The sequence below is a fragment of the Eutrema salsugineum genome, unplaced genomic scaffold (genome assembly GCF_000478725.1).
Source record: "Eutrema salsugineum unplaced genomic scaffold, Eutsalg1_0 scaffold_5, whole genome shotgun sequence".
In the NCBI taxonomy this organism is placed as follows: Eukaryota; Viridiplantae; Streptophyta; class Magnoliopsida; order Brassicales; family Brassicaceae; genus Eutrema; species Eutrema salsugineum.
Window position 1 is genome coordinate 13,530,900 of NW_006256612.1, and position 26,115 is coordinate 13,557,014.

General features: G+C 39.7%; 4 protein-coding genes and 1 pseudogene across 9 annotated transcripts; 3 read left to right on the forward strand and 2 right to left on the reverse strand.

Moving 5' to 3' along the window:
• Window positions 1-312: 312 nt before the first annotated feature.
• Window positions 313-3,293, reverse strand: LOC18994199. The gene is made up of 2 exons (XM_006417822.2): window positions 3,178-3,293; window positions 313-2,762 (listed from the first exon to the last, which is right to left on the reverse strand). The coding sequence occupies exon 2, from the start codon at window positions 2,656-2,658 to the stop codon at window positions 442-444; it is 2,217 nt and encodes a 738-aa protein (XP_006417885.1). The 5' UTR covers window positions 2,659-2,762; window positions 3,178-3,293; the 3' UTR covers window positions 313-441.
• A 344-nt stretch (window positions 3,294-3,637) lies between these two features.
• LOC18994200 (ribokinase) lies at window positions 3,638-6,697 on the reverse strand. 2 transcript variants are annotated; one of them, XM_006417823.2, is made up of 5 exons: window positions 6,205-6,697; window positions 5,648-5,895; window positions 4,814-5,105; window positions 4,291-4,443; window positions 3,638-4,170 (listed from the first exon to the last, which is right to left on the reverse strand). In XM_006417823.2, the coding sequence occupies exons 1-5, from the start codon at window positions 6,586-6,588 to the stop codon at window positions 3,787-3,789; spliced, it is 1,461 nt and encodes a 486-aa protein (XP_006417886.1). In that variant the 5' UTR covers window positions 6,589-6,697; the 3' UTR covers window positions 3,638-3,786. The 2 variants fall into 2 exon arrangements, with proteins under 2 accessions (XP_006417886.1, XP_024009009.1); XM_024153241.1 differs by having other exon boundaries at window positions 6,199-6,697.
• A 172-nt stretch (window positions 6,698-6,869) lies between these two features.
• Window positions 6,870-13,630, forward strand: LOC18994201 (ribosome biogenesis protein BMS1 homolog). Its single transcript, XM_024152483.1, is given in 18 exon segments — window positions 6,870-7,082; window positions 7,180-7,234; window positions 7,237-7,325; window positions 7,434-7,524; window positions 7,631-7,749; window positions 8,015-8,205; window positions 8,303-8,513; window positions 8,963-9,203; window positions 9,416-9,747; window positions 10,095-10,424; window positions 10,538-10,881; window positions 11,170-11,266; window positions 11,339-11,557; window positions 11,661-11,900; window positions 12,330-12,539; window positions 12,669-12,917; window positions 13,020-13,223; window positions 13,344-13,630. Coding segments are annotated over 18 exon segments (3,516 nt in total). The 5' UTR covers window positions 6,870-6,950; the 3' UTR covers window positions 13,506-13,630.
• Window positions 13,631-13,947: 317 nt separating this feature from the next.
• Window positions 13,948-18,755, forward strand: LOC18994202 (pentatricopeptide repeat-containing protein At1g06710, mitochondrial). 5 transcript variants are annotated; one of them, XM_024152469.1, is made up of 7 exons: window positions 13,948-16,909; window positions 17,153-17,355; window positions 17,453-17,556; window positions 17,688-17,733; window positions 17,833-17,890; window positions 18,214-18,341; window positions 18,521-18,755. In XM_024152469.1, exons 1-2 carry the CDS (start codon window positions 13,961-13,963, stop codon window positions 17,195-17,197), a joined length of 2,994 nt encoding a protein of 997 aa, XP_024008237.1. In that variant the 5' UTR covers window positions 13,948-13,960; the 3' UTR covers window positions 17,198-17,355; window positions 17,453-17,556; window positions 17,688-17,733; window positions 17,833-17,890; window positions 18,214-18,341; window positions 18,521-18,755. The 5 variants fall into 5 exon arrangements, with proteins under 5 accessions (XP_024008237.1, XP_024008236.1, XP_024008238.1 ...); XM_024152468.1 differs by having other exon boundaries at window positions 17,453-17,733; XM_024152470.1 differs by lacking the exon at window positions 17,688-17,733.
• On the forward strand, window positions 18,582-25,277 carry LOC112084060 (annotated as a pseudogene).
• Window positions 25,278-26,115: the final 838 nt, after the last annotated feature.

Below are 26,115 nucleotides of genomic sequence, written 5' to 3' on the forward strand. Positions count from 1 at the left end.
TGGTGCTTGTTTTGATGAAACTCAGAAGACGTGTCGTCGTACTCGTCGCCATTGTTGTTGTTTCTTGAGTCTCTTTTGTGTTTTCGTTTTCTGTAGCGAGATCAATGGAACCTTGCTTCCTCACCACCATCCAAATTTTTCAGTCGTCGGTTACTAAAATTAGCTGAGACCGATTTTACTCCGAAGATAATATTGGTCTTAAGAAACGAAGTCTAAATATAGGCAGATCCTCTCAAATCTCTCCTACGAAACTCTATGCAGAACCATTTTCTCCAATAATTTTGAAGAAGAAATGAAAGTTCATGCGGGAAAAGATGTAAAGAAAAAGAATATGCTACATTCATTTCACCTAAAGTCATAAATTGTAATTAGAATTAGGGCATACCAAAAGAATTTCCTAAAACCTAGAAGAAAAAGACGAAAAAGACTAAATAATTAGTATTACATAGGAGCAGCAGTGCAAGTTGTTCTGAAATGTCCCGTTTGATTACACAGACTACAGTGAACCACACGCTTCACACGACCACGATCCTCTGCTCTAACTCTCCTCCTCCTCGGAGCAACTCTTATAACCCTTGGTGTTCTTATTCCATCATCTCTCTCTGAATCTTTTTCTTTCCACACGACCTCGTCTGAAACTGGCTCTACAGTGTCTGCATAAGTTCTTCTGTAATTCTCCACTGTGAAACACTTCTCTGTGTACACGTAAACGTCCTCTTTGCAAGACAGGAGAGCTGCAACGGCGTGGCTACACGGCAAACCGTAAATCTGCCACCGGCCACACAAACAAGTACGGTTTTCGATATCCACAACGACATTTGCTTCAAGAGTCATGACTTCGAATTCCGCTTCGTTTGCTCTGTAAACTCGGTGAACACGAGATTGCTCTATCGCAGCAAGCAATTGTCTCTCAGCAGAAGGAACGAGCACATCAGACCACTGCGAGCTCTTTTCACGGCGTTCTTTGAACAAATTCATCAAGTGGCGGTGGATACACTCCATCATTTGGATTATAGGAAGACCAGAGGCATCTTCTATCCAATTGTTCAGTGACTGGGTAACAACATTTGCGGTTAAATGTCCATACCTTGTTCCCTCAAAGTATGGCGACGCCCAAAGAGAAGGAGAATAGTCTTGGATCCATAAAAAAGCCTTGGGGGATATCTGTTCGATCTTGTTCATTTTTGATGTGAACTCGAGGACGGTGAGAGAATGTGCAGCCTCCCAAAGAAGGTTCACAAGAGTTGAGTTTTGGAATTCTCTTTGGAACCGTTCTGTGAGGTAGTGGACACAAAAGCCATGAGTCGCTGTTGGGAAATTAGACTCTACCCCATCAGCAATGGATTTCTCTCTAGTGGACAATATGGTAAGCTTTGGCATACTCTCAGAGTTAGCTTCAAGAACCTTACGAAGCTCCGAGAGAAATTGATGCCAGTTACTATCATTTTCTTCATTAACAATAGCGAATGCCAAAGGTAATACAGCTCCATCTCCATCAAATCCAGTGGCAAGCAGCAATGTCCCCGGATATTTGCTCTTTAACAAAGTCTTGTCCAGTGCAATAAGAGGCCGGCAAGCATTTAAGAAACCAGAGATTGATGCTCGGAAACAAATAAACAACTGTTGAAAGCGCTCATCGGTCGGATCTGCATGGACCACAGCGATGCTCCCGGGGTTTGTCCTTCTGATTTCATCACAATATTGAGGAAGAAGTCGATATTCTTCTTCAAAAGACCCATGGAGAGTAGCCATTATACGCTCTTTCCCTCTCCATGCTTGCTTGTAAGACAGTGCAATTCCATGAACTCGGTGAATTTCCTCTAGTATCTCCTTTGGTTTGAAATGCGGATTTTCTTTCAGCTTTTCTGCCACAACCTCGGCAACCCACTGAACGGAAGCTTGTTGATGACCAAGATGAGAGATCCCACCACAAGTGTGGCTCCCGTGAATAGTCCTGATTGTAAAAGTTGGCACATTAGGAAGCTTGGCGCAGTGAATCCTCCATGGGCAACCCTCGCCCATACACTTTGCAGTGAAGCGAGTCTTGTCAGATTTAATCGTGTGCATCTCAAAACGTAGGGAAATAGCTGCATTTCTAAGTGCTCTTCTACAAGCGTTGACATCAGAAAATTCCATACCAACAGCCATTTCATGCTCAGGACCTGCACCAGGTATAGACCAACACTGAGGGCTAGGAGGAGCCTTCTCTGGTTTTCGAGAAAAGTCCATGCTGTGACTCACCCCTAACTCTAAGTCATCACTGATCTCTTGAGATTCTTGCTTCTGGCTCGCTCCCTTGGCTTCGACTACAGTTGATTTATCGATCTCAGAAGTTCCAGAGTCATCATCATCAGGAAAAGAGAGAAAGTCATCATTTTGGTTTCCATCTAAACCAAAGGCTTGGTTCGTTTCATCGTTGTTATGATTAATCCTCGAGTCTTGAATAGCCATAACTTTGTGTTCCTGGAAATGGTTCCAAACCTCATTTTCCTGATAGGAGGAGACACCAATCTGGAGGTTGATGTCGAGTAGCTGTTCGAAACCGGAAGTGTAGTCATGACTAGGAAACAGTTCATAGTTGTGTCGAATTCCCGTGAAATGATCCTGTCTAAATGAGGAATCACAGTTCTCAGGCTTAACCAGCTCGTCGTTTGCCATTTCAATAACATAAACCCCAAAACAAAAACAGCGCAGAATCCAATCTAATTTCAAAGAAGATTCTGTCCGACTCACTTGCTGTGCCCTTAAAATAAAACTGTTACCTGTCAATGTATGAAGGGAGAGCAACATCATCAAAAATGATCAATCTAAAGGCATAAACAGAAATTCCCAGAAAGCTAAAACACTACGAATCAGTACCAAAAAAAACATAGCATGTTAATAAGAAAAATATAAAAAGGAGTATGAGAAGCATAAAATCAGAAACTTTTATCGCCTGAGGAAAAGAGAAACACTAAAAAAAAAACTTGTCGGGATCTTTTTGAACATCAAAATTGATGTTCAAAAAAAAAAAAATCACAAAATTGATCATGCAAAGTACATACAAGAAAAAATACGCAAACCGGAAATACAATGCTTCCGAAAATAACCAATTTTTTTCGGGAAACAGAGAACAGAAGCCAATGAAGCAACAAAAAAAAACAAAAAAAAAACGGAGGATTGAAATTTGGAACTCACAACATAAAGTATCGAGAAGAATCTCTGAATTCAGCGATACTCAATTGGAGAAAAAGGGAAAGTACAGAGTCAAGGAGAAGGAATTGGCGGGTAAGAATGCGAGTAGGGTTTAACTGTTTTAAGAGGAAGAATCAGGAGAAGAAGGAAAAGAGCGATGGGAGACTGATACAAATACAGTACAAGGTAATTCATACGAGGGTATTTTGGGTATTTTTATATTTCCTCTACACGAGGAGACTTTGGCCCATTAATTTAGGTTAATAATGCCCACCATCATTAATATCTGTAAAAATTTTTCAATCTTTATCAAGTCAATTTTTTTTTTTTTTTTTTGAAAATAGATTTTCACTTAGTTTTAAGCCAAATTCAACACTACCAAAGTCTCTTTCTCATATTCTCTTAACATTGTAAGAAGTGTTAAACATGGCAAACCATTTTTTTTTCCTTAATTAAATACTAATTTAAAAATAAAAACGTGAAAATATAAAATTTCATCCACAAGATTTGATTCTTACACCGTCGACAACACAGGTTGAGTACTTAACAACTAAGCTAGTAAATTTTAACAGTAAAAATTTGGCCCCCAAAAATCCGTAGTTGCGACCCTGATCAAGATGAAGCCTTTACATAACACCTCCCAAGTTCAAGATTTGGAAGCAATTCAGAAACCACTTTTTCCATAGATATAATTTCAAACTGCTGCTTGTTGCTCCCCATCCCTTTTGAAAGAAGATTAATTTTAGGAGATTCCGTATCTTCAGCGAGTAATTCTTCGAAAAAGTTTTCTTCATCATTGAGTTTCGAGGCCTTCATGAGATCCACCACTTGATGCTTTTTTGCAACATTTCTACCTGCTCCACACCCCATTGCTGTTGCTGCTCCAACCGCATTTGCAACTGCTAAGGTATTAACAAGCGGCATGTTGCGTATATAACCCAATGCAATTGCTGCCACAAAACTGTCTCCACATCCAACAGTATCAACCACCTCCACCTGAATGATGATATTTTGCAAACCAAATTTAGATCATTACATAAACTTACTCTACGATTACATATACATAAATTGAGGTGAATGCGAAATGAAAGATTAGATGGTCCATAAGCAAGGTACCTTAAATGCAGGTGCCACCGAGACACTAGATTTGGTCACTAGAATTGAACCCTTTGAGCCCATTTTTACAATCACCCACTTTGTTCCCTTTCCATTCTTCAGAATTTCTTGTCCTGCTTTTACAGGGTTCCTGATGCCAGTTAGTGCCTCAGCCTGAGTAATTTATCAAACAGGTCAACAATAATTTGGTCAGTTAACTTATTATTAGCAATACTTATCACCATATATTAATCATAGAAGCACTGCAGGACTGTACTACGTGCAATAGCATGAAAACAGCTAAACATGCAAAAGCTCAAAAGGCTAACAGGATTGTCTTCTCTAGTACTGTCACCTTCTTTGGGACAAATTTGGGTAATTTTGGATATCTGGGGTATTTTGAATGAACATGAGGAAAATTTCACACTATAAAAGGTGAACTGGCCTGAACATTCTACCACCAAAAAGGATAAAGGTAGGGTACATGAAGAAACAAATCTAAGTAGAGAGATTTTCATCTTTATCGAGACAAAGTACAATGTACCTCCTCAGAAGTTAGTAGAAGAACATCACTCATTCTTAAGAAGTGAGCAAGTGCTCTGCGCTCATCAGGAGTTCCCTTGGACAGACTCTTTCCCCGTGGTCCAGGATCAAAGAAGATGGCTGTCCCAACTTTGCTAGCATAATCTATCGTTGACATTATAAAGCTAGGGCTGAAATCGTCAAAGTCATAACCATTGCAGAAAAGAACTTTTGACTGTCTGATTGCCATCTTTACTTCAACAGATAGGTCAGTTATCCAACTAAAAGCAGGTTCCTCTTTGAAATCAGCTCGACTAAAAAAGAGAAACAACCAGAGACATAAGCTCCTCTAGTAACAAAGTTCAAGGTACTTAAAAGGAATAAACAGTATTAAAAGTACGTACAATGAAATCACCTACAAGTAATTGTTTCACAGAATTTCCTCTATGCAAAGAATTCAAAGAACGAGAAACAACTAAACAGGACTGGAAAGAAAGATGACAATATCACCCACTAGCGTTTGTCTCACTAACAGAAACGAGATGCCTAAACAAGAAAGCCATACCTTCTTATGCATTTGACATTAAGAAAAAGTATAAGAGAGTAAACTATGGCTTTCCGAAAAAAAAAAAATCTGCTGAGCGCTCTATTAATTGAAACCTTCTATTTCTAGATAGCCATCACCATCACGAATTCACGATTAAAGCAATCATTGGAATGATGATTCATTATATAACATTAGGCATCGTCGTCCCACACAAACCACCACTACCACAGATTTTCCGAGTTTCCATGAGAGGCATTTCCAGTAATACTTTAAATTATCATATAGATTCGGCATGGAAGAAAGCAGTACCTGCAAAACCCATGCCTCTGCGAAGGATCCACAAGAACCCAGCAAATAAGAGTTTCGCAGTATGAGCTGGTGTCTTTGGCATTTGTTTCTCCGTCCAATGCAACCGTACTTATTCCCTCCTCATGAAGGACATCTAGAAGAAACTCTCCATAAATCTCATTCCCTACGTGACCGATAGCAACACAGCGAAGCCCCAGTCTAGCAGCTGCTATAGCCATGTTACAGTTTCCACCTGCTTCCCAGTATTTCTATAAGCAAACGAAAAACAAAAACTTCAGTGATAACACCAGGAACAAACTGTTCAGTTTATCATCAAAAAGCATTGGGGTTAAGATATTTTTCATTTTTTGTAGTTTGTGGAAGCTGCTCATATGAATTGAAACCAAATCCAATCTATCTTTGTAGTAACAGTAAGAATATTTCTTCCCTTCAAGCCGAACTAGCAAAAAAAAATCATGTATGCATACAATGTATGAAATTATCACCACTGAAACACTAAGAAGCAGTTAATGTTGTGAAAAAAAGAAGAAGAGGGAAACAACAATTAGTACCCAAACCTTATCTGGGGGAGACATAGAGAGTTCGTCCATGAGCGCCTTGCGGTCTCCGCGAGAAGGCGGTGGCAATTCTTGAACACTGAGAACAATGTCGACGCAGAGATTACCCAAGGTTGCGACATCGATGGGTTTCTCCGCCAGCACGATACCTCCGGTTTCCCCAAGAGAGCCGATGGAGATTCCATCGGCGTACCTAACCGGGGTTACATCGGCGGCGCTGCTACGACAGCGGAGGCAGACGGAGCTGCTCACAATCGGGAGTCGAGAGAATGGCGGGAAAATAGGGAGGAGAGATTTAGGGCTTTGGAGGGAGAAATTGGAGACGGATAACGCATAGTGAGGAGGGAAGGAGTGGAATTTGAGGGCAAACGCGTGCTGATGCATTCAGACGAGCACAGAAAGAAGGAAGAAGGAGAAATGATTTTGAATCTCCTTAGGTCGTTCTCTCTCAGCTCTCTCTCTCCCCCTCTCCTCTCTGTCTTCAATCTTCAAATGGGTTGATTAGAAGGAAGGAGAACAATTCACCATTTGAGGAGAGGCTTCTGTAGAAAATCGAACCGGAGTAAATGTTAAATGCGAAAAACCGAACCGGGCGTGGTCTCCCTAACCGTCTTATAAGCTTTATGATTTAAAACAAAAAAACAAAATCGAGGTTTATAGAAAAGGGTTCTTCAAGTCCTCTTAACCTCACCGTCCGCCTCTTCGACGGCTACCAAAAACTTTGTTCATCTTTCTCACTGCAAGCCATGGCCGCCGACGAATTGATGCCGTCCCACAGGTCTCACAAGGCTCGCCAAGCAGGTCCTTCCATGAGGAAGAAATCTGAAAACGACAAGAAGAAGCGTGGCGTCTCCGATACCAAGCAGCAAAATCCTAGAGTGAGCTCCTCTCGTCTCTTGTCAATATCTCTTTAGGGTTTTTTTATACTACCGATTCGGTGTTTACGGAACAATCGATTTTTACTTGGTTCTGCAGGCGTTTTCTGTTAAGTCGGCTGTGAAGCAGAAGCGTTTGCAGGCTCGCTCAGTGGAGAAGAGCAAAAGCGACTTCATCTTCCGACCATTGATCGTACTTACGGCGATCCTCCTCCTTTCGTCGTCGTGGTTCAAGGCCCTCCAGGGGTACTGTGTTTAGACTGATTCACTGTCAGATTTATCTCTCCCTCTCTCTTTTTTTTTTTCTCGCAGAAAGTTTTGATGGTTTCTTGCCACTATATTTTGTTCCTGTAGGTCGGAAAGTCTCTCGTGATTAAGTCCCTTGTTAAGCATTTTACGCACCAGAATTTACCGGAGGTTCGAGGACCTATTACCATTGTAACAGGTTCTGTGCTACATTGTGCATTTCTTCCTTTTCTTTTTCTTCTTATTTTTATTTAGCTGGGTTGGATCATACTCCTGTTCTCATGTTAGGCTGGTCATGGATTTAGGTAAACATATACGGATACAATTTGTGGAGTGCCCAAATGATATCAATGGGATGGTGGATTGTGCAAAAATTGCTGATCTAGCTCTACTTCTCATAGACGGGAGTTATGGTTTTGAGATGGTGAGACGCCATTGACGATTAGTTTTTTGTAGCTTTCTCCTTTTTTCAATACGAGTGCTTTATCTAGTTTGCCTTCCTCTGCCCTTGATAGTGTGGTATATAGTTTTCTCTTTCATCATGTCAATTGCTTGTGTTTTTGTGAAGATCTTTTTTTTTTTTATGTATATACATGTTTAGTAGTGGACCTATTTTGTTAATCTACATTTTCATTGATATCAACAAAATTATGATAAGTTATTTGTCTTTTAATCTGTTTGACCCGCAGGAAACATTTGAGTTCCTGAATATTATGCAAGTGCATGGATTTCCTAGAGTTATGGGAGTCCTCACTCACCTGGATAAGTTCAAGGATGTTAAGAAGCTGAGGAAAACAAAACAACGTCTCAAGCATCGATTTTGGACCGAAATATACAATGGAGCTAAATTGTTCTATTTATCTGGTCTTATCCATGGGAAGTAAGTATCTTAATTGATAAATTGATAACTTTACCAACCTGGATGACATCCACAAAGAGCAATTAAGCCTCACCTTTGATTTATATCTTATTCGCAGGTATTCGCCACGTGAAGTTTTCAACCTCTCCCGCTTCATAAAAGTTATCAAGTACAGTCCATTGACATGGCGAACATCACATCCTTATGTGTTGGCGGATCGTTTGGAAGATGTTACCCCACCCGAGAAAGTTCAGATGGATAAGAAATGCGATAGAAATATCACTTTGTATGGTTACCTACGTGGTTGTAACTTGAAAAAAGGGATGAAGGTACGGCATCAGATGTTTCTCCATTGTTTTCCTTAAACACTGGTTCTTCCTGGCCTTTTGAACTTACTATGGCCTGAAACATTGATCCATTCGTTTGCTTAGCTGTACTTTCTGTGGCGCACAATACTCAATAAGACCAATTTCTAGATTGAGCCGAGAGATGAGCTGATTTGATTTTAAGTTGATGTTATCTATATGGTCTTCCTTCCTGGTGTTGGTCCTAGATTCTTTCGTTATTGCATCTCAAAATCCGAAAATAACACGTTCTGTTTACGTGTAGCTCGTTTCTATATTGAGTGAGGTTGTAAGTTGAGGATCATAAATTTATATACCCTCTGCTTCTTGATCTAAATGAATGCTTTTGTGTGCAAAATGTTATTTTAGCTGTTGCAGTTGACCTTTCTTTTCATGTTTAACTTGCATCTGATATAATTTCTTCTGATTACCAGGTACATATTGCTGGAGTTGGCGACTACAGTTTAGCTGGGGTGACTGTCTTACCGGATCCTTGTCCTTTACCCTCAGCTGCCAAGAAGAAGGGGCTGAGGGACAGGGATAAACTTTTCTATGCTCCTATGTCCGGGATTGGAGATCTTTTGTATGACAAAGATGCTGTTTACATCAACATAAATGATCACTTTGTTCAGTACTCTAAAACTGATGAGGGAAATGGAGAACCTACTAATAAAGGTTATTTTACGGATTCCAAAGTGTAATTACCGTATTTTTTTTTCTATATGTATATGTATTAGTCTCCTGCGAGCATCTTGCCCATTTCCTATTTTATATCACTAATAATTAGGAATTTGATTTACACCATTCTCGAGGATAGAAAAGTAATAATCTGTTTCTCATTTGTTTGTAGCTCTAGGATCTCTGACTACGACATTTTCTCTTGGCAGGAAAGGGCAGGGATGTTGGTGAAGAATTGGTAAAGTCGTTGCAGAGCACAAAATATTCTGTTGATGAGAAATTAGAGAAGACTTTCATTAATTTATTTGGCAAAAAGACTAGTGCCATCTCTGAAAGAAAACTTGAGGCTGAAGATGCGCACCAATCTTTGTCGGAAGGCTCTGAGTCATCAGAGGATTCTCAATCTGGTGATGATCTTGAAGATGAGGGGAAGGATGTAGAGAGTAATAACAGTAAAATTAAGCAGAAAACTGAGATCCATGGTGGAAGGATGAGGAGGAAAGCTATCTTCAAGGATGAAATCGATGAGAGTGATGCTATGGTAATCTCTTTGCTTGATTTGATCTTTTGTTATGCTTTTATATACTAATTCAGCCATATGTTCAGTTTGATAATACTGGTGACTGAGTTCAAGAGTTAGTGAATGTGAAACTTACTCTTTTATCTTTCATTATTTGTATTCTTGCTTCAGTCACCACTTTTTTCAGACAGTCTGGATAGAAATGGTGAATTTAGTCAATCACATTTCTAGTGGGGTCCTTGTAGTAAAATTGTTTTTGAGAAGCAGTATCTATTTGAAGTGGACTGATTATATTTTCAAAACCAAACGATTTTTCGTCATGTCTGATCTGTTTTACTGTTTGTCATGCTTGGGTGTGTGTGATGCAGGACTCGGACGAAGATGATGTTGAGGAAGCAGAAGACGTTGAAACTGACGAAAATGAAGCTGGAGATGCTGAAGATGACTCTACTTCAGATTCGCAGGACTCAGATGAAGATGATGTTGATGAAGCAGAAGATAGGGTCCTTGGTAACATATCAAAATGGAAAGAACCCTTGAAGGAGAAGGGCAGAAAGAAGAACCTCAACTTGATGCAAATTGTGTATGGTGCACCGGGATTATCAGCTACTGCCTACATAAATGAGAACCAGGAAATTAGTGATAATGAAGAAAGTGATGACGAAGAATTCTTTAAGCCAAAAGGAGAACATAGCAAGGTTTGTTATTTCAAGACCACACAGACATTGGTGATCATTTCTTGTTCGTAGCAAGTAAATATCTCAAATTTCCAGCTCTTTTTTTTTCTTTTTCTTTTTTCATCTACTTCCAGAACTTAGGTGGTGGATGGGATGTGGGATATCTCAACTCAGAGGATTGTTCCAAATTTGTGGATTATGGAAATCTGAAGAATTGGAAAGAGAAAGAAGTTTGTGAGATCATTCGTGATCGATTTACCACTGGTGATTGGTCAAAAGCTGCTCTGAGAAATCAAAATTCTGGTGCTGGCGATGAGGAAGAAGATGATGAACTTTATGGTGATTTTGAGGATCTAGAGACGGGAGAGAAGCATAATATCAATGAGAACATGGAGTCAGGTGCAGATCAAAACGAAGATGCTGAAGTAGTTGAGCGTAGGCTAAAAAAGCTGGCTCTCCGAGCAAAGTTCGATGCAGAATATCCTTTCTTACTTGAATTGCATCATTTAACTTATCTAAGCACTATATCATTTGCTGTCACTTATCTCTGTCTGTGTGTTATTCTCTGAAACAACCCACCGGAAATTATGGTGAAAAATTCTAGCTTTGTCAATTTAATTGTTCACTGTGTTCATATATCACTATTGGTCTTTGCTGTCTGCATTTTCTTCATCTGCATGACTTATTTGTTATATTTGTTTTTATGCGACTGTTTCAGTTTGCACTTTGACAAGTTACTTTTGGTTTAGCCTTAATTTCGTTGTACAAGCAATAAATCTGAGTTAGAGGAGGATGACAATGATAAAGGTGATGGGAATAATCCTCGTAACAATCAAGCCAAGGAACCAGGATACGTTGACAAAGTAAGTAAATCTTTCTGCCTGCAGCCAAGGTTTTTTGTTCTCTGTAGTTTACTCACTTTATTTGCTTGCCAGTTGAAGGAGGAGCTTGAAATTAGAAAACAGATGAATCTATTAGAACTCAATAGTCTTGACGAGGATACTCGAATTGAGATAGAAGGATTCCGGACTGGAACCTACTTGCGGCTGGAGATTCACAATGTTCCTTATGAGATGGTTGATTTCTTTGATCCGTGTCATCCAGTTCTGGTTGGAGGTATCGGTTTCGGTGAGGATAATGCTGGGTATATGCAGGTAAGGATACAACCATTGTGTCGTTTTCTTATTTTAAATTTGTTGAAACATGGTTGTTTATATTGATACCCCTTATTGTGTCATATGTTTTTGTTGTCCTTAGGCCCGGTTGAAGAAACATAGGTGGCACAAGAAAGTACTAAAGACAAGAGATCCTATTATTGTATCTATTGGATGGAGACGCTATCAGACTCTTCCTGTATACGCCATTGAAGATCGCAATGGCAGACATCGAATGCTCAAGTATACACCAGAACACATGCACTGCCTTGCTATGTTCTGGGGTCCTCTTGTCCCACCCAACACCGGCTTTGTCGCTTTCCAAAACCTGTCAAGCAATCAGGTATGCGAATGCACTATGCTGCTTGAGATTATGATTCAAATTTACCTTTGGAGTGTGTTTGAACTTTTGTACTGGAGATCTTTATTTGGTAAAGCAAAGTGCATCTTCATGAAATGAGTAGTGTGAGTTTAAGGTGTGACTAACCAAATATCAATACTAGTACGCATACCAAGTGTTGGTTCTTTAAACTTGCATGTGAAATAACCGAAGATTAGATGCTTTTTGCTCTAGAAGTCCAGTCTGCTCTATTGTTCCGTGTTGAGATATCATGCAACTGCAGTGTATCACCCACTATTGGTCAATTATGTTTGTTTGGTTATAAACCCTAATAACCCACGTATAATTAAAGGGGAATTTTATTGGTTGTTGCTCCGGTGCGATCTGTTGTATTCCTTGCCCACTGAGTAGCTCTCCTGGTGTGTGATTCAGTCAGGATTTAGGATAACAGCGACTTCTGTAGTTCTTGAGTTTAATCACCAAGCCCATATTGTGAAGAAAATCAAGATGGTTGGGCACCCCTGCAAGATCAAGAAAAAGACTGCATTTATCAAAGACATGTTCACTTCCGACCTTGAAATAGCTCGATTTGAAGGTTCTTCTGTTCGGACAGTTAGTGGCATCAGAGGACAAGTGAAAAAGGTATGTATGCGTTTCTGGTCTTCTTGTAATTCCTAGTTTCTTATGAGCTTGATGTTTACGGTTATCAACTATAGTCTTATCTTCATTTTGTTGGCTCTCCGGCATTCTAACAAACCACAACTTTGTCAGGCTGGAAAACACATGCTAGATAACAATGCCCAAGATGGGATTGCGAGGTGCACCTTTGAAGATCAAATAAAAATGAGCGACATAGTCTTCTTAAGGGCTTGGACCAAAGTGGAAGTTCCACAGTTCTACAATCCTCTAACTACAGCATTGCAACCCCGCGATAAGACTTGGAGAGGGATGAAAACTTTTGGGGAACTCCGTAGAGAGCAAAATATTCCTGTTCCGGTCAATAAGGATTCACTCTACAAGGTAAAAAGCCTGCTCATTAAATGCGATAACATTGTGTAGGAAGGAACCAAGGAAAATTGATTCCAACTAATTCTCTCATTTGTGTAACGCATTGTTTTGTAGCCAATCGAAAGGAAGCTAAAGAAGTTCAATCCATTGGTGATTCCAAAGAAACTTCAAGGAGCTTTACCGTTTGAATCGAAACCCAAAGATAGACCAAGGCGAAAAAGACCACCACTAGATTCCAGAAGGGCTGTTGTTATGGAACCAGAAGAACGAAAAGCTAATGCTATCCTCCAGCAATTTAAGCTGATTAACAAAATCAAGGTAATGTTTTGAGGAAAGCAAACTATTATCGTATGCTAATGCATAAAATTAATTGATTGATTCTCTCTCATCTTGTTAATTACAATGTCTTGGAACTATGAAAAAAAAAAAAAATTGCAGATGAATAAGAGAAAAGCAAAGGAGCAGGAGAAGAGGAAAGCGTATGAAGCACAGAAAGCTAAGAATGAGGAAATATCTAAGAAACGGAACAGAGAGGAGAGACGTGAGAGATATCGCACGGAGGATAAACAGAAGAAGAAGATGAGACGAAGCCAAGATTAATTTTTCATGGTTATTTGCTCAGACCAGATTTCAAATCCTTAAACATCACTAAAGTTTTGTTTTTTTTCCGAAGGATATTCCGTCTTTTGTGTTGATTTCATCTAATAGCTTTTGAATTATTTATCGCCAAACTCTTGCAACTACATTTCCTGCACATAACTTTTGGGTTGGAAACGAAGGAACCAAGGAGAATCGAAATCAAAAAAGTTTTCAGATTAATAATCCGATAAATGTAAAGAAAGATTCTTAACATGCAACTGAAAACCAAATTAGTCTTGGTATATTGGACTTCACTTACTGTTTGTTCAATGGTAATCAATGATTAAAAGTTTGTAGTTGATAACATTATTGGGTCTTTTATAACAACAAATTTTCGATCTTTCTCCTTCTTCCTCATATAAACCCCAAACCCTCTTTTAAACCCTAAAATCTCTGTATCGGGTTATACGAAAGCTATGAACAAAACAGTCGTAAGATGTCTTCTTTCTCGTTCACATCATCCTCTTATTCATTTCTCCACCAATTCACCTCTTAATTGTACTCTTCTCGACAGAGTTTCCTCCTGTAGCCGTTATCTCACAACAAGGTTTATGTCCACTCCTCCGCCGGATGAATTGATTGGATTCGACGACCCTTTCTCTCCCATTGAATCGCCGGAAGTGGTGGATTTAACTAAAGAGTACTCCTTTTTGCAAGATTCTCTTGTGGACTCTGGTGTCCACCATTTGCCCATAACTCAATCCTCCTCCATTGATGCCAGAGCCATTGCAGATGCTGTCTCTTGTGGCGACGGCGTATTCGCGAGCAAATCCCAGAAGTTTCTTAGGCAATTTAGAGAGAAACTGAGTGAGAGTTTGGTGATCGAGGTGCTGCGTTTGATAGAAAGACCATCTGCTGTTATCAGCTTCTTCGTTTGGGCAGGTAGGCAGATAGGTTATAAGCATACCCGACCTGTGTATAACGCTTTGGTAGACTTGATTGTACGCGATGATGACGAAAAAGTTCCGGAAGAACTCCTGCAACAGATCAGCGACGATGACGAGGAAATGCTTGGGGAGTTTCTGAATGTGCTGATAAGAAAACGTTGCAGGAATGGGTCGTTTAGCATTGCGCTTGAGGATTTAGGGAGGCTCAAGGATTTTAGGTTTAGACCTTCAAGATCTACTTATAATTGTCTGATTCAGGCATTTCTCAAGGCTGATCGTTTGGACTCTGCTTCTTTGGTTCATCGGGAAATGTCCCTTGAAAATCTTAGGATGGATGGGTTTACACTTAGATGCTTTGCTTATTCTCTTTGTAAAGTAGGAAAGTGGAGGGAAGCTCTAACAATGATGGAAACTGAAAACTTTGTGCCTGATACTGTATTTTATACAAAACTCATATCTGGTCTGTGTGAAGCTTCGCTTTTTGAAGAGGCTATGGATTTCCTGAATAGGATGCGAGCTACTTCCTGCCTTCCAAATGTTGTAACATATTCAACTTTGCTCTGTGGATGCTTGAACAAAAAACAGCTGGGTAGGTGTAAAAGGGTACTTAATATGATGATGATGGAAGGTTGTTATCCAAGTCCGAAGATTTTTAATTCTCTTGTACATGCTTATTGCACATCAGGAGACCATCCTTATGCATACAAATTGCTAAAAAAGATGGTTAAATGTGGTCACATGCCAGGGTATGTTGTTTACAATATATTGATTGGGAGTATTTGTGGTGACAAAGACTCACTTAGTTGTGATCTTTTGGAATTGGCTGAGAAAGCTTACAGTGAAATGCTTGCTACGGGGGTTGTTCTGAACAAGATTAATGTCAGCAGCTTCACTCGGTGTCTTTGTAGTGCTGGGAAATATGAGAAGGCATTCAGTGTTATCCGTGAAATGATCGGTCAGGGGTTTATACCAGATACCAGTACCTATTCCAAAGTCCTTGGTTATTTATGCAATGCTTCTAAAATGGAAATGGCGTTCCTGTTGTTTGAAGAAATGAAAAATCGTGGCCTTGTTGCTGATGTCTACACGTATACTATTATGGTAGATAGTTTTTGTAAAGCTGGTCTAATTGAACAGGCTCGTAAGTGGTTCAATGAAATGAGAAAGGTTGGTTGTACACCTAACATCGTCACGTATACTGCTCTTATCCATGCTTATCTTAAGGCTAAGAAGGTCAGCTATGCGAATGAGCTCTTTGAAACGATGCTGTCTGAAGGGTGTGTCCCCAATATCGTTACATACTCTGCCCTAATTGATGGCCATTGCAAAGCTGGAAAAACGGAGAAAGCTTGCCAGATTTTTGAAAGAATGTGTGGCAGCAAAGATGTTCCAGATGTTGATATGTACTTCAAGCACTTTGATGACAATAGAGAGAGACCAAATGTAGTTACATATGGAGCTTTATTGGATGGTTTCTGCAAGTCACATAGGGTCGAAGAAGCTCGAAAGTTGTTGGATGCTATGTCTATGGAAGGTTGTGAACCGAATCAGATTGTATATGATGCTCTTATCGATGGACTCTGTAAGGTTGGGAAACTAGACGAAGCACAAGAAGTGAAAAATGAGATGTCTGAGCATGGATTCACCGCAACCTTATATACTTACAGTTCTCTTATTGATCGTTATTTCAAAGAGAAGCGCCAAGATTTAGCCTCAAAAGTATTGTCTAAGATGCTTGAGAATTCCTGTGCACCCAATGTGGTTATATACACTGAGATGATTGATGGTTTATGCAAGGTTGGTAAAACTGATGAAGCTTATAAGCTTCTGAAAATGATGGAAGAAAAAGGGTGTCAGCCAAACGTTGTGACATATACTGCGATGATTGATGGCTTTGGAATGATTGGTAAAATAGACACATGCCTTGAGCTCTTAGACCGAATGGGTTCCAAAGGAGTTGCTCCAAATTATGTGACTTATAGGGTCTTGATAGATCATTGTTGCAAAAATGGTGTATTGGATGTGGCCCACAATCTTCTAGAGGAAATGAAACAGACTCATTGGCCTACGCACACAGCAGGATATCGCAAGGTTATCGAAGGATTCAATAAAGCGTTCATAGAGTCTCTTGGGCTTCTCGATGAGATGGCTCAGGATGATAATGCCCCGTTTCTTTCAGTATATAGGCTTTTGATTGATAATCTTATTAAAGCTCAAAGGATGGAAATGGCTCTTAGGCTTCTTGAAGAAGTTGCAACATTGTCACCCAAGTTGGCTGGCTACAGTAGCACATATAATTCGTTGATTGAAAGCCTTTGCCTTGCTAATAAAGTTGAAAAGGCTTTTCAGTTGTTCTCGGAAATGACGAAGAAAGGTGTCATTCCGGAAATGCAAACATTCTGTTCTCTTATCAAGGGACTTTTCCGAAACAGCAAGATCAGTGAAGCACTTTTGCTTCTAGATTTCCTCTCTCATATGGTTTGTCCTCTTTGACGCTTTCTTTTAAGTTTGAAAAGTGTAGTAAATAGTTAATGTTTCTCAAGATTTTTTCTTTCCAATGTCCACCTGAATCTATGTAGATTTTAACTAGAGCTGATTATCTAGTGGGTGAAAGGCATTTACACTTGGTAGTTTTATTATTTATGTATTTCCCTCCATCGTTGTAATGCAGACTGGTATTTAAATCTGGTTTTTCATTGCTAAATTGCCTCAATTTTGCAGGAAATTCAGTGGATAGACGAAAAGAAAGCATCTGATGGGGCTTAGGCTTATTGATCCATAATGTCTAGTTCTGACTTGCTCAGATAGATGGTGTTAAGCATCCTAGTGGAAACCTGAAATTTCCAAGGTTGGAAGCATTGGATAACGTATTGGGAAGACCTCAACGCGCATGATACGCATTGGGTTTTTGGACCAAATCCTTCGTAAGTTTGTTGGTTTTAGATCGCACATGGTCTGAGTCTGTGTGAATTCATGTCTTGTGCCTATGAATTTGTGACATGCATCTGTTTATATATGCAGGTTCTGCTTTGTACATGATGTGTAAATTTATACTTCTGATGATTCTTAATGGGGTTGATTGACCTCCATTGAGTACTCTACAATTGCATTAATGCGCCGTACAGGTAAGCATGACTTTGGTAGAGGTTGTATGATCTTTACCTAAAGACCTATAGATTCCCTGCTTTGATCATTCACGCCAATAGCTTTAACTCTTCAGTTCTTGATGAATTTTTCACTGATTATAATGGCAAAGTCTCTTAGGATCCACGTGGGATCATATGAGGGAATCCATATAATGAGTAAACCCTCTGTAACTATTAAGTATATTTTGTATTGCACTGTCTATCTTCTGTGTTTTTATCATCTAAAGGCATTTCTGTTTTCACATTTTCTTTCAGTATATCCCTTAATACTCTCTTTTGCGGAGCCCAGCTTCTCTTCTCAATCCGTTCAGAGGTGATAGTACTCAGTTTCTCACTCTTTTAAAGCCCAAACATTTCTTATGTTTTCTGTTAGGATTTTTCTATAAGAACCCATGCATTATTGGTCAATTCTCTCAGTCAAAACATTTGAAGGATGTGTTCATCGTAGGTTTCTTTATCGTTTTTATTGATGATGTTTGGCATGTTGTATCTTGAAAAAAAAAACGTCTTTGCATAATTGAATGGTCTATTATTGATGCTTTGTGTATTGAGAGTTATAATCATGTATTATCTGCTAATCCACCATGTTGCGCTCTGAGTTGCTGCGGAATCAGCCTGACATTGTATCTCGTTTAGCCATGCTTGGGTAGGAAGGTGATATCAGAGCTTCCAAACATCTATGGATGAGCACGGGCACACGGGAAAGGGACCTAGAAGATCTCAAAACCATTAACTAGCAAACAATAGGATCAAAAGACATTAAGGTATGTAGATTGGCGCTCTCAACCTCTTGTTGGTTTTACCGGAGTAGGCAGTCCATATAGAGGTGGTACCGTGACACACTATTGTTTTCTATGTTGCAGTATGTAAACAAAATCATCAAAAGCATGTGCAAATCTTGTCTGGATCCTACTAACCAGAAGCTGGTTTTTGCTTGAAACAGTTTGGTTGCCATCTGTTTGTTACTAGGTGGCATGGCAGTACCTGCTGAAGCAAGCCCTAGACGCTACTAAGCAGTAGTTCTCTCTCTACAGAGAATCAGAGTGAGTGCTTGTCTTGCGTTCAGCGAATGTGTTAGTTATACTCTGTATTTTAAAGGGTCAATGGTCTTTACTGTACATTCTTCAGAGTAACAGAGATTTTCTTTTCAGATTACATCTGTCGTTTCCCTCTCTTAATCGTTTTGAGTGGATATTTATAGTCAAACCTCATGGATTGACCAACCCATCCGTACGTTTTTTTGGCCCGAGAACGAAACGTCATATCACCTGACACTGTTCCTTGCTTGCGGTCCCACGCCTGACTCGGGTCACTCGGCATTTAATTTAATGCTTGCGTGGGAGGCTTTTTCGGCGTAATCATATTTTGGGCCTTATGGGCTTCGGGAAATCCTTTCCTAACATATCATATCAGTTTTTTTTTTAAAAAAAACTTCGTATAGAATATAGATATATATATATATTAAGGGAAAAACTCTTATATTATGGTTTCCATAAGCAGTGTATATATATATTACATAACTAATGTATTAGAAACCCTAATGGGCCATGAGACATTAACCTGATGGTTAATGGGCCGGTTACTAGAAGTCCATTTGTTTATAACATTCTCCCTTGGACAAGGTAACCGTGTTTGTCACAAAACCGGGATCTCTATAATGCGCTGGGGAATGTTGCCTCATTAAAACCTTACCAGGAAAATCCAGTGGGAAAAACCATGGTGAAGGAAAAAGAGTACAACACGCATTACTCCCCCTGGTTTAGGCATCACTGTAGATCTCTAAGTCTACGCATTCTTATCTGATGAATGAGCTTCCGGAGTGTAGAAGTCGGTAATGATTTAGTGAATAGATCGGCTGAATTTTCGCTTGATCGGACTTGCTGAACCTTGACCTGACCATCCTTCTGTAGCTCATGAGTGAAGAAGAATTTGGGCAGAATATGCTTCGTCCGGTCACCTTTGATGTAGCCGTCCTTGAGTTGAGCGATACAAGCTGCATTGTCTTCATACATCACCGTAGGCTCCTTATCTTCGTCCATACCACAATCTGATCGGATATGCTGAGTCATGGACCGCAACCAAACACACTCTCTACTAGCTTCGTGAATGGCCAAGATTTCCGCATGGTTGGATGAGGTAGCGGCAATAGTCTGCTTCATGGATCTCCAAGATATGGTTGTTCCTCCATGCGTGAAAACATAACCGGTTTGAGACCGGGCACAGTGCGGATCTGACAAATATCCTGCATCAGCAAAACCAACTAGACCATCCTTGTTATAGTTAGAATAAAATAATCTCAAGTCCTTAGTACCTTGAAGGTATCTAAGGATGTGCTTAATACCGTTCCAGTGCCTTTGAGTTGGACACGAACTAAAGTGAGCTAAGAGGCTCACGGCAAAGCAGATGTCTGGTCTAGTGTGACTAGCCAAGTACATTAATGCTCCTATAGCACTGAGGTATGGCATTTCAGGACCGAAGATTTCTTCATCGTCCTTCTTTGGACCGAATGGATCACTATCCAATCCAAGGCTCCTCACAACCATTGGGCTGGTTAATGGGTGGGCCTGGTCCATATTGAATCACTTGAGTACCTTTTCAGTGTATGCCAATTGATGCACAAGGATTCCGTCATTAACGTACTCAAGTTGTAATCCCAAACAGAATTTAGTTTTGCCTAGGTCTTTCATTTCAAACTCTGCTTTTAAGCATTCAACTGTTTGGGCGATTTCACCAGATGTTCCGAGGATGTTCAAGTCATCCACGTATACTGCTATGATTACAAATCCTTTGTTTGATATTTTCTAATGAAGATGCATGGACTGATCGGATTGTTTTCGTAGCCTTCTCTGATGAGATATTCGCTTAACCGGTTATACCACATACATCCGCTTTGTTTCAGTCCATATAAGGATTTGTTCAGCCTAATGCAGTGTTTATCATGAGATGCATGCTTATCTTTGAGCTCAATACTATCTGGTAATCTTATATAGATTTCACTGTCCAGTGGTCCATAAAGATATGCGGTTACAACATCCATTAACCGCAAATCTAAGTTTTCTCTTATGGCCAGACTTATGAGGAATCGAAATGTAGTTGCATCCACCACTGGAGAATAAGTCTCCTCATAATCGATTCCGGGTCTCTGTGAGAATCCTTGTGCTACAAGGCGTGCCTTGTATCTAACGACTTCGCCGAGTTCGTTTCTTTTACGCACAAAGACCCATTTGTTTCCCACTGGTTTAACATCGAATGGTGTCTTTAAGATCGGACCAAACACATTCCGTTTCTTTAAACTATTCAACTCCACGTTTATGGCTTCTTTCCATTTCAGCCAATCTAATCTACGAGTGCACTCAATTATAGACGTGGGTTCTAGATCCTCTTGCGTGTGCGCAATCTCAAGTGTTACCTTGTATGCAAAAGTTTCATTGATGTCAACATCTTTTCTGTTCCATAGAAAACCGAATATGATATAATTGATTGAGATCTCATTATTATCAATCCCTTCAGAACCTTGAGTTTTGGCGTCCCAAACCTCTTGAGATGGTTCGATAGGGTAAGTATCAGCTGAGGCTGTATCCGTGTTCTCTTGAATCCCGGTTTCAATCATTGCACCTTTCTTTGATTTCCGGGGATTCTTATCTTTGGAACCTGGTGGTCTGCCACGTTTCTTACGTGCGTCAGACTCTGTAGCAACTTGACTTTTCCCTGAGGGGACATCTATTCGTACTGATGCATTACAAGCTGGTATGTACGATTTGGTAACTTTGTTCGGGTCAGCAAAGGAATCTGGCAATTGATTAGCTAGCTTTTGTAAATGTATAATTCTTTAGACCTCTGAATCACATTCTAGAGTCCGAGGATCTTGCCATTGTGTGGATGTTTGATTCCATGAAAGTTCTTTTACCAGCTTGTCTGTCTCACCACCTAATCTAGGATATACCGATTCATCAAATCGGCAATCTGCATATCTGGCTTTAAACAGATCTCCTGTAGTTGGCTCGAGATATTTTATGATGGTGGGAGAATCAAAACCAACATATATTCCCATCCTCCTTTGAGGTCCCATTTTAGTCCTCTGTGGTGGTGCAATGGGTACATAAACTGAACACCCAAATGTTTTATTATGGGAGACGTCTGGCTCATGACCCGTTAGCAATTGGGATGGTGAATATTTGTGCTCACTAGATGGTCGTATGCGTATTAGTTCAGCGGCATGTAAGACTGCGTGTCCCCAAGCTGAGACCGGGAGTTGTGACCTCATGAGTAATGGTCTAGCAATCCATTGAATTCGTTTAATGAAGGATTCAACTAATCCATTTTGTGTATGGACATGTGGAACGGGATGTTCAACACTCACCCCCATGGATATACAATATTCATTAAACGCTTGGGAAGTGAATTCACCAGCATTATCAAGACGTATAGTCTTTAATGGGAAGTCTGGAAAATGGGCTCGTAATCTGATGATTTGGGCCAATAACCTAGCAAAAGCCTGGTTCCTAGAAGAGAGCAGGCAGACATGCGACCAGCGGGTCGATGCGTCAATGAGGACCATGAAATATTTGAATGTCCCACAAGGTGGGTGAATTGGTCCACATATGTCTCCTTGGATTCTTTCCAGAAAGTTCAAGGTCTCTTTAGACACTTTGACTGGTGAAGGTCGGGTAATCAGTTTCCCTTGTGAGCAAGCTGTGCACTTGAGGTGCTGAGGGAAAATACCATTTGGTTTAAGGCTGTGCCCTTTAGAATTCTGGACTAATTTACGCATCATGTTCGCACCGGGATGACCCAGGCGATCATGCCAAATAGTGTAATCTAAAAACCGTGCTTTGATAGCAGCATTAGCCTCAATCATACTGACTTTAGCATGGTAAATGCCAGTAGATACGGCGGGTATAGTTTCAAAAACTTGTTTATGGCCATTTATCATTTTAGTGATAATTAAAAACTCTTTGTTCCCTTCATCCTGAGTTTCGATATGGAAACCATTCAATCTTATGTCTTTGAAACTCAATAGGTTTCTCTTAGAACTGGGTTTCTCTTAGAACTGGGTGAGTATAAGGCATCAGAGATGTCTAGATATGTGCCATTTGATAACAACACATTAGCTTGGCCATGGCCCTCTATTAGGCTCGAACTACCCGCTATAGTGCTAATGTTTGCGGTTTTGATTACTAAATTTATAAAGTAATTCTTGTCTTTTAGAATGGTGTGGCTCGATCCACTATCCACAATGATATCCATATTGTCTTGCATATCTTTTCGCCAAATGGATTTCTGACCGGCTTATGATCTGGGAGCTAAAGACCACAGATATCTACTGGAAACTCCTGAGAATGATGGCCAGAAGGGATGACGAACAACTGCTACAATGGAGGAACCACCGCTTGGAAAGAATCACCAGCTAAGGTGGGACAGCGCCGATTGTTTTGAGTCTTGAGGACGCGTCTGGTGTCGGATTGAGGAGCGGTTTTCACCACTAGATTCTTCTCTTCCAGGGCTTCAAAATGATATGTAGATCGCCTTCTAACTCCTTGTATTTTGAGAGATATGATCGTTTGAAGTTGAGCTTCGTGCTGATAACGTATTAAGAGAAAAATTCTTATCTTATGGTTTCCATAAGCAGTGTATATATACATTACATAACTAATGTATCAAAAACCCTAATGGGCCATGAGACATTAACCTGATGGTTAATGAGCCGGTTACTAGAAATCCATTTGTTTATAACAATATATATATATATATATATATTTATAGATATACACGATTTTAATAACGAAAATAATCGCGTAGGCGGTTCCTGACAACGTAAGAAAAAAAAAAAATCTAAATTTCATATATAAAAACCTTTAATTCGACGGTTAGAATTACTTTGTTAAAATCTAAACGATAAAAGGCAAGATTCGTCAGGGAGAAAAACTCAAACAAAAATATATTTCTGTCGACCTAGATTATTATCGGGGTTAATTTTTCACTTTCTTACCCAGTAGAAGAGAAGCAACCCTCTGAAATTCTAAAAATCCAAATTTCCAATTAGTGGAGATCTCTAATTTGAAACCTTCTGAACACTCTCTGTGGCCGTTGCCAACCCCATCATAGGTACACGCTACTCCCACTAATAAAGGGCTTAGTTTGGCACCTTAAGTTGTTTTTGGGTCCTTTAGGTTTGTATTGAATGTAAAATCTTTCGTGATTTTCAAGGATACAGGCATTCCTTTCTGACTATGATTTATAATTTTATCTTCATTGTAAAAAATCGTTTGACCTAGGAGCTGTTTAGATTTGTGTTTCGCCTCCCAGTAAAAACAAAAATATTCATAACCGTGAAGTAAGATATAAAAAAATAAAATAGTAACAGAGGATTTATTTATTTATTTAGCAGATGGGTACAGAATTGGAGTGGGACATGTTGTGTTGGGAGATGGACAACTTCTCCGGACGGAATGATGTGATGACCTCGGGTACCTTCTCATGCGGTGGCTGTGAATGGTAAATAAATCAGTTTTTTAGCTTTCGTAGGCGGTCGAGTTTGTTGTCTCTAGTTGTGTGTGTGTGTACACAAAAGGGTTTTTAATCGGAGGTTTTCTCTACTCTTAGGCGTATTATGGTTTATCCCAATGGATGCTTTGGTTATGGTCACTTGTCTCTGGCACTGCAAGCTGTGAATACGAAATCACTGAGACCTGGATGGAAAAGGCGCGCTGAGTCTTGCTTCATTTTGTTGAATCAATCCAGCAAAGAGCTCTTCAGATCACCTGGTAATTAAGGAAGTTGATTATTGTTCCGTGTGCTGAATCTGCACTTGTGTATCTGACTGATGAAACTTATAGACACAGTTGATATATCTACTTTGTTATATCCTTCTTACATACACAGACACGTGCACATTTTTCTGCGCTGAGGCTTCAACCTGGTGTCTCCTTAAGACGTTGCCTCTTACCAAGCTACGAGAAAAAGGGTTTCTTGAGAACAACAAACTAATCATTCAAGTCCACATTAAAGTGGTCGAAGCTGTTCATCAAGGAAAACCAACTGCGAATGATGTTTCCAGATCACCGAGGTTTCCAGATCATTGCTTCTAAAGTAAGTTTGGGTAGCCACACGGGTTTCTCTTTATTCTTGTAGCTTTTTTTTTTGGTTCGTCTAGCTAAAGCCCCACATGATAGTATATATGAATTTGGATCTGGTTATTGTAGTAACATCCTTATTTTTTTTAAAAAATAAACAAAATCATTTGGCAGCTTGTTTCAGCGGAGAAGATTTTTTTAGAGCACCCAGACTTTGCAGCAGATTTCATATCAGAGAACCAAGGGGTAAAAACAGCATACATGAATCTCCTCCTCGGCCTTGTCGAGACACTGAGCAAGTCTCCACAGAGCTTGTCTGTGACCGAACTAAGCAATGCTCAAAGCGAATTGACTGAGCTGACGTTAGCAGGCTTCAAGCTAGACTGGTTGAAATCAAAGCTTGAAGAAGTTTCCTTGGAGAGGAAGAAAGCGCTTGAAGATGGGTCTTGGGTCCAACAACTTGAGGAACGGGTCAAGAATGTGGAGTTGACTTTGTCCGATCTCAAAGTTGAACTAGACAAGGAGAAGATCAAATCTGCTGCTGCTGCTAAAGTTTCTTCGTTTCAGTTCATCGATTTTTTTATAAAGAGATTCTTTCTCTCTTGCTTCTCAATCTCAAAATACTAGCTGATGTATGTTTTATAGTCAGCGATTGGAGGTTTTTTTTTTTACTCAAAACAAAATAATCGGCTATTGTGTTTAGATACCATTAAGTCGTCTGAAAATCGTAGGCTTTTTTTTTGTTCACTCTCAGCGTTGTTCCTTTTACTTTTCCTTACATAATGTTAACAACCAATGCATTCGCTTCTCTATCTCATGAAAGCTCATTTTCTGTAATTTTCTCTTACTCGTCCTTGGACTCTTCCTTAGAAAACATGTTTGTGCTGAGGACTCATAAATATAAGGGCACTAAATATAAAGTATAATGCATGTTTTATACCAAAACTAGAAAGATAGTCTGTATCCCTTTTAAAAAAAAATAATAATAATAACAAAATATCTTAAAACTAAAACCGAAATCAACTCTAAATACAACAACAACAAACTGAACGACATGCTTTTGTTTGGCTCGTACGTCTGTAGTATGTGAAATTGGTTCCGGCAAAGACGCTTTTATATATTTTAGCTTGACCAAGAGAGTAACTAGCATTTCTCATAAGGCATCTGTTGCTCATCAGGTTTCAAATGGTAATTAAGAAACTTTCCGAATAGTATATAGACTAGATTCTAGGTATATTTGCCGGTATTGAAGGCACCTCTCACTTGTTCTTTGATTGTACTTGTGCAAAGGCTGTGTGGAGGGCGCTTTTTGCTCGATCAAATCTGCCACACACCTACCTCTCTCACGGATTATATATATGGACATGATCAAATCTCCTTCACCAAACCGCAGAGTGGCTATCATATATGTAGGTTACTACTTCAAGCTACAGTAGTACGTGTGGAAGGAGAGGAAGGAACACTC